Source organism: Babylonia areolata, chromosome 32 (genome assembly GCF_041734735.1).
Source record: "Babylonia areolata isolate BAREFJ2019XMU chromosome 32, ASM4173473v1, whole genome shotgun sequence".
Classification (NCBI taxonomy): Eukaryota; Metazoa; Mollusca; class Gastropoda; order Neogastropoda; family Buccinidae; genus Babylonia; species Babylonia areolata.
Genome location: NC_134907.1, coordinates 10517638 through 10527637, shown reverse-complemented (window position 1 = coordinate 10527637; position 10000 = coordinate 10517638). Strand labels below are relative to the sequence as shown.

At 40.1% G+C, this 10000-nt stretch overlaps 1 protein-coding gene and 1 long non-coding RNA gene across 2 annotated transcripts in view; both read right to left on the bottom strand.

Annotated features, from left to right (window-relative positions):
• Positions 1-10000, bottom strand: part of LOC143276458 (uncharacterized) — a 471243-nt gene that overhangs the window by 257202 nt on the left and 204041 nt on the right. The gene's annotated exons all lie outside the window — the stretch shown is intronic.
• LOC143276693 (galactose-3-O-sulfotransferase 2-like) lies at positions 5198-9364 on the bottom strand. The gene is made up of 4 exons (XM_076581330.1): positions 9202-9364; positions 8637-8684; positions 8268-8421; positions 5198-6346 (listed from the first exon to the last, which is right to left on the bottom strand). Exons 2-4 carry the CDS (start codon positions 8648-8650, stop codon positions 5297-5299), a joined length of 1218 nt encoding a protein of 405 aa, XP_076437445.1. The 5' UTR covers positions 8651-8684; positions 9202-9364; the 3' UTR covers positions 5198-5296.

The window sequence follows — 10000 nt, the reverse complement described above, 5'->3', positions numbered from 1 at the left end:
GCCACCAAGCATCCTACCTTACCTCACCAGTTTGGGGTGAACATTGTGCATAAATGGTAACTTTCCACTTTAAAAAAAAGAAAAAAAAAAAGAACTCATGATAAAATTCAGTTGTATAAAGTCCGATTTCAGCGGTCTGAATTCATGGTCCAGTTTGTATTTGTATTTCTTTTTATCACAGCAGATTTCTCTGTGTGAAATTCGGGCTGCTCTCCCCAGGGAGAGCGCGTCGCTACTCTACAGCGCCACCCTTTTTTTTTTTTCTTCCCCCCCCCCCCCCCCCCCCCCCCCTGCGTGCAGTTTTATTTGTTTTTCCTATCGAAGTCAATTTTTCTACAGAATTTTGCCAGGAACAACCCTTTTGTTGCCGTGGGTTCTTTTACGTGCGCTAAATGCATGCTGCGCACGGGACCTCGGTTTATCGTCTCATCCGAATGACTAGCGTCCAGACCACCACTCAAGGCCTAGTGGAGGGGGAGAAAATATCGGCGGCTGAGCCGTGATTCGAACCAGCGCGCTCAGATTCTCTCGCTTCCTAAGCGGACGCGTTACCTCGAGGCCATCACTCCACTTCAGGCTACCGGACATTCCCCAGCATCAATGAAACGAACAACCATCAGTACATGTTGCAACCAGTTTTTAAGTATTTTTCAAGTCTATTTCCAGGAGTTGTCTTACTCAGTTTTGAAGCATATTCAATCGCTAAACAAACGTGCCGCCATCTTGCTCTTTCCGTTTCACACCCATTATTTGCTTTGAGTCTTCTATGTTTACTTTTGAGCGTGTTTCTTGTCATATATCTGCCATTATGTATTCGAACTGATCCATTTATAAACTCTGCCGAAAAGTTGTCCAAACAAAGGCAGTGCAAACTCAGAGAAGCCAGTTACGGTGGTGGGCTGCCCGTGGTGTCATATGACCTACTTCTCGCTCTGCGAGAGCAAAGTCCACCACGAAAGCGGGCTGCACACCCTCCCTAATTATTATTCTCTCTCTCTCTCTCTCTCTCTCTCTCTTGTTATCCACTGTATATAAATAGCGCAACAAGGTGTATCAAGTACTGGTTAAGGTTGCTGAATATGAATGTGTACCAATTACCCAGACAGGCATATTTGATGTTGTTTAACTTAGACGAAAGGGGAAAAAATGCTGGGTGTCTTTAGTAAAAAAATACTTTATTTAGACTTGGGTTTGGATATGTCTGGTTGCAACAAGGCGTTGGTTGTGAGCAAACATTTTTGTCATTAATTAAGCAAAGAATGAAAGATATATTTATGCAGGAGTGGGACGAGTCAGTAATGTCTAAAGGTATATATCATAACTACAGACTGTTTAAAACTGGTTTTCAGTGTGAGCAATATTTTGAATATGTGGGTAAAAAGTGTTTTAGGGACTGTTTGGTAAAATTACGGCTTGGTTTGCTCCCAATAAATGGATCATTTTTTTAGAAGAACATTCAAATGTAATTCAAATTACGCATGTAAACGTTGTAATGTAATCGAAGATGAAAACCATTTTATAAACAATTGTGTCCTTTACAATAACCTGCGTCAAAAACATCTGAATTCTGAAGGTCAATCGTATGTTCACTTGATGAAGAATGGTTCTGTTTACAGTATTCGTAAACTATGAATTTATATATTTAATGCCCTGAAGATACGACAGGAATTCTGTGACAACAATGATGAAAGTTAGAATTAATTCACTATGCACGAGAAGCACTTTTGTTCTACAGGTTAAGTTAGTACGTATTTTACAGTTTGTTGTGGCTGAGTGATCACCATATTGTGTACTTTTGACCTCTTTCTAGGGGCCGGAGGCCTGGAGATTAAAGTTCTGTTCTTGTTCTTGTTCTCTCTCTCTCTCTCTCGTTTACCTTCCAGTACATACATGATGATATGATTATATTCCAGCCCATTTTATCTCTCAACAATCATTTCATCTATTGCAGATTCGATTGTCGTTCAGTTAACATTTGTTATGTATGCTTGGGGCGGGGAATGGGACAAAATTTAATGTGCTTGACCAATGTCTCTCAAAGCCTCATTTCACGTGTGTAATTTAAGTGTGTGTTATGTTCGTGTTTTCTCTCTCTCACACACCACACATACTCTTCAAGTCACAAGTACAAAATGAGACCACTTCAAGGTTGATAGTGTTTGCCAACTCTAATTGATTTCTTTTCATCACAAACAAAACAAAACATAAATATTTGTCCACATACTAATTTTTCAGTCCTCATCAAATCTTAATAACATATATATGTTTCTATGGGTTAATAATCAACAGTTTTTAATCGTACACTCCACAACAAGATTCACCTGTCAACCACCATTACTCTTCCAGTCAAAATAGTCTCAAAAAATAAACTTTTCTTCTCTTGAGCAGCTTCTTTTCCAAGTTCACACACACACACACACACACATACACACACACACACACACACACACACACATATATATATATATATATATATATGTGTGTGTGTGTGTGTGTGTGTGTGTGTGTGTGTGTACGCGTGTGTGTGTGTGTGTGTATTTTTTGGTGGATGTGAACACACACACACACACACACACACACACATATATATATATATGTGTGTGTGTGTGTGTGTGTGTGTGTGTGTGTGTGTGTGTGTGTGTGTGTGTGTCTTCAACAAAAACACTAAAGTCTGTTTTCATTCCAGTTCTCACTGTTTCTCAAAGACATATTCTCAGCTCCATTATCAAATTTCATGTCCACATCAACTTGATTATTTCTTCCTTCACTCTACATTTTCTCACACCATACTCGTTAGGGATTATTTCATCACTTTGCCTAATCAGTCAACAGACACAACTTAATGTCCTCTGCTTCCAAAATTAGCAGGTAATTCTAAAGTCTTTCATATCATATCTTAATGCCCTCTGCAGTGCAGGCAAGTTTACAAGGCTTTCATATCATGTATTTTTGCCCTCTGCAGTGGAGGTAAGTTTAAAGGCTTTCTCTGTTCATTTTAGTGCCCTCTACAAACCAGGTAATTTTACAAGGTTTTCATATCATATTTTAATGCCCTATGCAGTGTAGGTAAATGTAATGCTTGTTATTTATCACTACCCTCTTCATGACGAAGAATGAAGTTGGAACAGGGGCTCGCACATAAGCGTTCCAATCTCGCCAGTGGCCCAACAGCCAAAATCAAGCCCGTCCAAGGCTCTCCGCTGAAAACATTTTTACAACCATAAGTTTCCCACTAAATTTCTGCTCCCCGTCAACTTCAACCTGTTTTGTGACGAAGCAAAATTTGTGTTACTAACGACAAGGACACTCCCGTCTCCAACGACAAAAACAAAAACAACAAGAGAGGCAAAGCCTTCAAGACTCACTTGCGATAAATTAAGTCCCCTAGCATTAATTACAGAGTAATTTCCCTTTTTTACTATCTGCACCAAAACGTTTGCAAAATAAATAAAACTTCCATGCTGAGCAAAAGAAGTTCCTGTTTGAACAAAAAATGATAATAATGACTCCTCTTGTTGTGTCAGAATAAGAGGTCAAAGTGCCAAGTGTAGAGAATACAAAAAATATAAATATAACAGTAAATGCAGTTTGCATATAATTAGCCTTCTTTTATTATTTTTTTTGTGCCCATCCCAGAGGTGCAATATTGTTTTATACAAGATGACTGGAAAGAACTGAATTTTTCCTATTTTTATGCCAAATTTGGTGTCAACTGACAAAGTATTTGCAGAGAAAATGTCAATGTTAAAGTTTACCACACACACACACACACACAAACACACACACACACACACACACACACACAGACAACCGAACACCGGGTTAAAACATAGACACAAGTGAGTCAAAAAGCACCAAACCACCTTGTGAAACTCAGAACACACAACCAACATCTCCACCTTGATTTCCAGAGCATATTCACAATATTTCTTCGACCAAAACCAATGTCAGAAAGCTGAAATATTCTTTAGTTTAACCGACCTTCCTCCAAAGTAAAAACAGACATTTTTCAGATAATTTTTCAATATCCTTAGACCCAAACTAAGCCAAAGAAGTAAACAACCTGGATTCACCTACAAAAACGTTGTAGCTTACTTACTGAGTCGTTTTTGGAAATTGGCGTTCACCTCTCTGCCAGAACTGGGAACCGACTGACCATCCATCATATCAATCAAACCTTCGAAAACAACTCACTGAAAAAAAAGATGAAAAAAAAACAACTGAAGGGGACTGAACTCTCGGTTAAAAAAAATTCCTTTTTATCCACAGATTCAAAACAACTCTAAAACGCCTTCGTTTCAACATTACAACACCAAAAGCTACTCAAACAGCACTGTCAGAACAGGACTGCAGCAAGGACCAATTCGCCTGGAAGTGGTAGTGGACTTTTTCATTCAGTATTAATTTGCGTGGCACTTTTTTTTTTTTAATAAGGAGAAGGAAAATATTCCCAATTGTTTAGTCAAATCCAAATCTTACAACAAATCTATTTGGAAAGCCTGCAGAATCCCTTACATTCATGATATGTGATTTATGTATTTCAAAGAAACAATTTCCCAAATAACGTAAAATTTGCTAAATCTATTCCCGTTTTCAAGAATGGAGATCATTGGGAACCTTCAAACTTTAGACAAAATCTATATTTTGTCAGATCTATCTAAACCTTTCGAACACCTTATTTATAAATATATTCTGCACCATTTTAATTGTTTTAAACTGTTTCATCCAAACCAGTCTGGATTTAGAGCTTATTATTCATGTCACACCACATTAACAAATTTAGCAGATCAATGGCTCAGCAATATAGATAACAATGAAATTACTGGAATTCTTTTTGTTGATCTTACAAAGGCCTTTGATAATATTGTTCATTCTCTGCTTTTATGATAACGAAAGATATACGAGTTATTTCTCAATAATTTAGAACTCATTTCTTCATATCTCTCCCTCTCTCTCTCTCTCCCTCTCTCTTTCTATATAATATACATATATATGTATTTATTTATCTACCTATCTATGTATCTATCTAATTATCCTTCAATATACGTATCTCTCTCTGTGTGTATATATATATATATATATATATATATATATATATGTGTGTGTGTGTGTGTGTGTGTATGTGTGTGTGTGTGTGTGTTTATTTATCTACCTATCTATGTATCTATCTAATTATCTTTCAATATACGTATCTCTCTCTCTCTCTGTATATATATATATATATATATATATATATGTGTGTGTGTGTGTGTGTGTGTGTGTGTGTGTGTGTGTGTGTGTGTGTGTGTGCAAAGATTTACTCTCCAGAACCAGAAACCATCTGCCCTGTCACTTCCTCATTCGCCTTTCTCATTCTCTTCACGAAAAATATCTCCCTCAAGGTCATCAGGTCACACATCTGTGACGTCAGCAAGAACTCTTCCCCCCAGAACTCCGCCACGATCTTCACAGCTCCATCAGGGCCACGTGGAGCCAGGCAATACTCCTGCACGGAGTTCAGGACCACACTGAAAGCTTTCACTTCAGCCTGGAAATTGTCGACGGCAGCACGAATCTTGTCGTCCAGGACCCGAGAGAAATGCTCGTACAGCTCGTAGTCGGCGAGGTTGAACTTCCGGTGCGCCTGTCTCTCAAGGTCAGTGAAGTTCTGGATTTTCCGTTTACCCCCGAAAGCATTGTTCCGCATGTAGATCACGTCCTGGATCTTCCAACCCAACAGACGTCTCAGGAGGATGAGGGACTCGTCAAATCGGTTGCTGACCATCACGAAGTGGAAGGTCGAGTTCAGGTAGCTGATGTAGCTCTTCGCGTACGCTGCGTCGCGCAAACCATGGGGCTCCATGCCAAAGTCTACGCTCATCCGATTGTTCGTGAAACTTCCGGTTGGTCCGATCTCCCAGAACCAGGGTTTCTTCAGATACTCATGGACATTATCTGGCCACCATCCAGGAATCCTCTTCAAGTAACCTATGCTATATTTCTCCCTGTAGTACTTGAACGCTGACAGGAACTGGTCGAACGGTTCTCTCACAATGCCCACAAAGAAGGCATCTTTGGGCAGTGACCGTCGCACTGACTTCTCTTCAAAGATGAGGTGGTTGCACAGCACATCAAAGTGGTCTGCTCCTGGTGGAAGCGGAAGAGCATTGGATTGCCAGTTCTTGCTGTGCTGGTGAAGATTATTGCCCCTGCGGGGCAGAAGGACCAGAAGGTGACGTTTGAGGGCGAAGCGGTAGATGACATTGAGGACGGTGGTGCTGGCAGCTTTGTGCACCTTCAGGAAGAACAGGTGGTGAGTTTCCTGACTGACTTGTGTCGGGTTCGTTTTTCTCTGCAAGGCTGTTGCCTGTGAAAGGAAATTATCATTCAGCGTACCATGCAAATATTGCAAGCACAGCATTTGTTTTGTCACGAAAGACGAAACTGAAACACATGTGCTACTTCTTCATGGAATCACGCAGAATGATCATGATACAGGTATGTGAGTGTCTGTATTCATTTCACCACATCTCAAACCAGGTGAGGCAAGTGGAGTGATGGCCTAGAGGTAACGCGTCCCCCTAGGAAATGAGAGAATCTGAGCGCGCTGGTTCGAATCACGGCTCAGCCGCCGATATTTTCTCCCCCTCCACGAGACCTTGAGTGGTGGTCTGGACGCTAGTCACTCGGAAGAGACGATAAACCGAGGTCCCGTGTGCAGCATGCACTTATCGCACGTAAAAGAACCCACGCCAATAAAAAAACAAAACCAAAAAAACCCAGTTGTTCCTGGCAAAATTCTGTAGAAAAATCCACTTCGATAGGAAAAACAAATAAAACTGCACGCAGGGAAAAATACAAATAAAATGGGTGGCGCTGTAGTGTAGCGACGCGCTCTCCCTGGGGTGAGCAGCCCGAATTTCACACAGAGAAATCTGTTGTGATAAAAAAGAAATACAAATACAAGGCCTTGTCAAACTCACGTGTGATTCGTACTGATTATGTCAAGGCCTTCAGGACTGACTTGTGACATGCGCTGTATCCAGTAAAGGAATCGTGTGAGAAAGAAAGAGATGAACAAAATCTTTAAAATGGGTTCTATATTGAATATTGATAAGCTTTAGGGGGTATGGGGGGGGGTGCGGGGGGGGGGGGGACAGACTTGCCAGCAGGATCTTCATCTTCTTCGTTCGTGGGCCGCAACTCCCACGTTCACTCGTATGTACGCGAGTGGTCTTTTACGTGTATGACCGTTTTTACCCCGCCATGTGGGCAGCCATACTCCGTTTTCGGGGGTACTAGCGGATTCGAAAGAAGGATGTTCTGTTCAGAAACAAGAATTATTTTCCCAATGCTACACGGGACCTGAAGTCACTCGACCAAATTTGATATTTATAGCAATGGGTCTTTTTTTATCGCGATAAAAATATAATTGTATCTGAGGTAATAACACCATTTAAATCATGTTTTCTTGATATATCTCGATTATTTAAGACATTTCTAATGCGGCCGTGTTGGAGACGTTGATATTGCCTCAGGCACACTGCAACATGTATAGATATGCACAAACCAGTCTGACAACAGGCTGACCGAAACTGAATGAAATGTTCAATTCAATTCTTTTCTTTCATGTTCATTCCAGTTAATTTAGTATCCAGTTTAGAGTATTCATATGCAGTAAACACGTCGATGGTGTAGTTAGTGTCACTGTATGTGTTCTGTCCAGAATTTGTGTTTCTTTTCTTGTAATAGCAAACAAGACAAACGATGTCGTGCCGTTCTGGCAACTGTGATGGGATTATGGTGTTTTCGGGTTCCGGAACGAGCCTCAACGAAATAAACCGTTAATGATCCGGAAATACGGATTAAATCGGGAGATTTAAAACCTATTATTGGTAGGACTGTGAAGATTTTTTTCCTACTATATTTAAGCCAAATTTGGTAATGGCAGACAATGTATTTCCAAAGAATAACAGCAATGCTAAAGACATCACACACACACACACACACACACACACACACACACACACACAACCGAACACCGGGTTATAACATAGGCTCACCTTATTTACACAAGAGAGTCAAATATCAATGGTTCAGCAGTTGCTGAACTTCCAAAGTGTCACAGTGTCATAATAAGGAAGCCTTTTCAATGGTTGTATCAACTGCTGAATGCCTCAGAGACCTGAACAGTATATTCTCGTCACGCAAAACAACTTAAATCTTTTCTTCTGCAAAAAAAAAAGAGAGAGAGAGAGAGGAAAAAAAATCAAGAAAGAAGAATTTACATTTCCATGAAGGCTAGTAGTTAACCCTTGCTCTGCTGGCGTGGTGTTTGCCAGTTTCTTCCAGCCTTGGTTCCATGTTTCAAAGAAGCCTTGATATAGGACGATGAAAGCCATGACAGTCACACACGCAACAATCACGAAGATCTTCAAATGTCTGGCAACAAATCATGAAGATTGGTTTTAGAAAAAAAAACAAAAAAAAAACACACACACAAAAATGCAGCACTGATTTTAAAATTATTTAAAACAAAACTTGCTCATGATTTCTTTTCCAGCAAATAGGACATTCGAAGATCGTCCCTCAAAAATTTCAGTAAAATGGGAGAAAATATGTTTCGATGTTTCAAAGTGTATCAAATCAATTCGTACCTTAACGACACCATCCTTGCTTGAGGTAGAACACTTTTTTGTCAATGCCTGAAAATAAATACAATAAAGTCGTGGTCAACACAAAGTTATTCCGTAGCAATGAAACAGCAATTATCCCATATTCTAGCCAAACTTCGTGTTAACAGTCCACATTCAGAAAATGATGTCCCAAAATTAGTGCACTACTATCGTCAGAATTATAACTTACAAGACTGACTTCATTCATGAAAAAGAAGTTACATTGAAGAAAGACAGCACACACAAACACACACACACACACACACACACACACACACACACACACACACACACACACACACACACAACGTTCCATACCAGTTTCAAAACAAAACGAAACGAAACGAAATCCTCAACTGCAAATCAGAAGTTTATTCTTTACACGACGGAAACATTCAGAACCGTTGTTTGCTTTCCAAGTCTTGTCCTACGACGTTTTCTTAATTTCTGATAGATTGTTCAGACGATATAAGACAAGACAAAACAAGACATGGCAATTCCATTTCAAAACCTCCAGCACAGGTTACACGAAAATGTAAAAACACACCTTCCCAGAGTAGAGACCGCCACCACGTCCCACAAACAAAAGCCCCCCATGAATCTGCCGACACTGAAGACACTGATAGGACTCACCCCAAGCACAGAAGTGGAGGGGTATCGAAACTGAGGTAACCATGAGAGCAGGGCATGAAAGGCCACAGACTTTGAGACTGTTTTGTTTATATTATGAAACAATTCTCTCTCAAAAACTAGTTAACATTTTATATTTGAAAACGTAGAGAAACTCGTGTCCACAGTGTGAGTCGTTACGCAAACGGCAAATATTTGTTCCCTACATGCATAAACAAACGGTCCTATTTGAAAGGGTTGTCTAAGTGTTGAGGCGAGTCGAACAAACCTTGTTCATACTGGAACACAGGCTTAACTAACTCAGTACGGCCAGTCCTCTCTTCTCCTCTACACAGACCCCTCGGATGTCCAGTGGATGTCTCAATGACCCAACCTTTAGCTTCCGTCGTCAGAATTGTGGTATTCTTTGTCAACATTCACCTCTTCAGTATAAGAGCCTTCCGCTTGCAATATTTTGATGGTGGTAATTGGGGTGAAACGCTGTTAACGCTGTCTCTTTCGCCGTTCGTATGGAGAGAGTTAAAAACAGTTTATAATTTTGAAATGACTCGCTTCTTATTAGTAGAGTCAGTCATCGTCCCCCGCTTAATACCCTGGTTCTTTACACAAAGAAAAGAAAACAAACTTTGATTTTATTGAAATTGATCATGAATTTTAAGAAAATACAGTATTCCGACATGGTATCTGATCTGCCAATCTTTGCCAACTACCTTCAA

What these genes read in the sequence shown, in the direction of transcription:
- LOC143276693 (XM_076581330.1), bottom strand. An exon ending in CTACTAGCCTTCATGGAAAT is followed by an intron (nt 6,347 to 8,267) that starts GTAAATTCTTCT and finishes TTCCTTTCACAG; the next exon opens with GCAACAGCCTTGCAGAGAAA.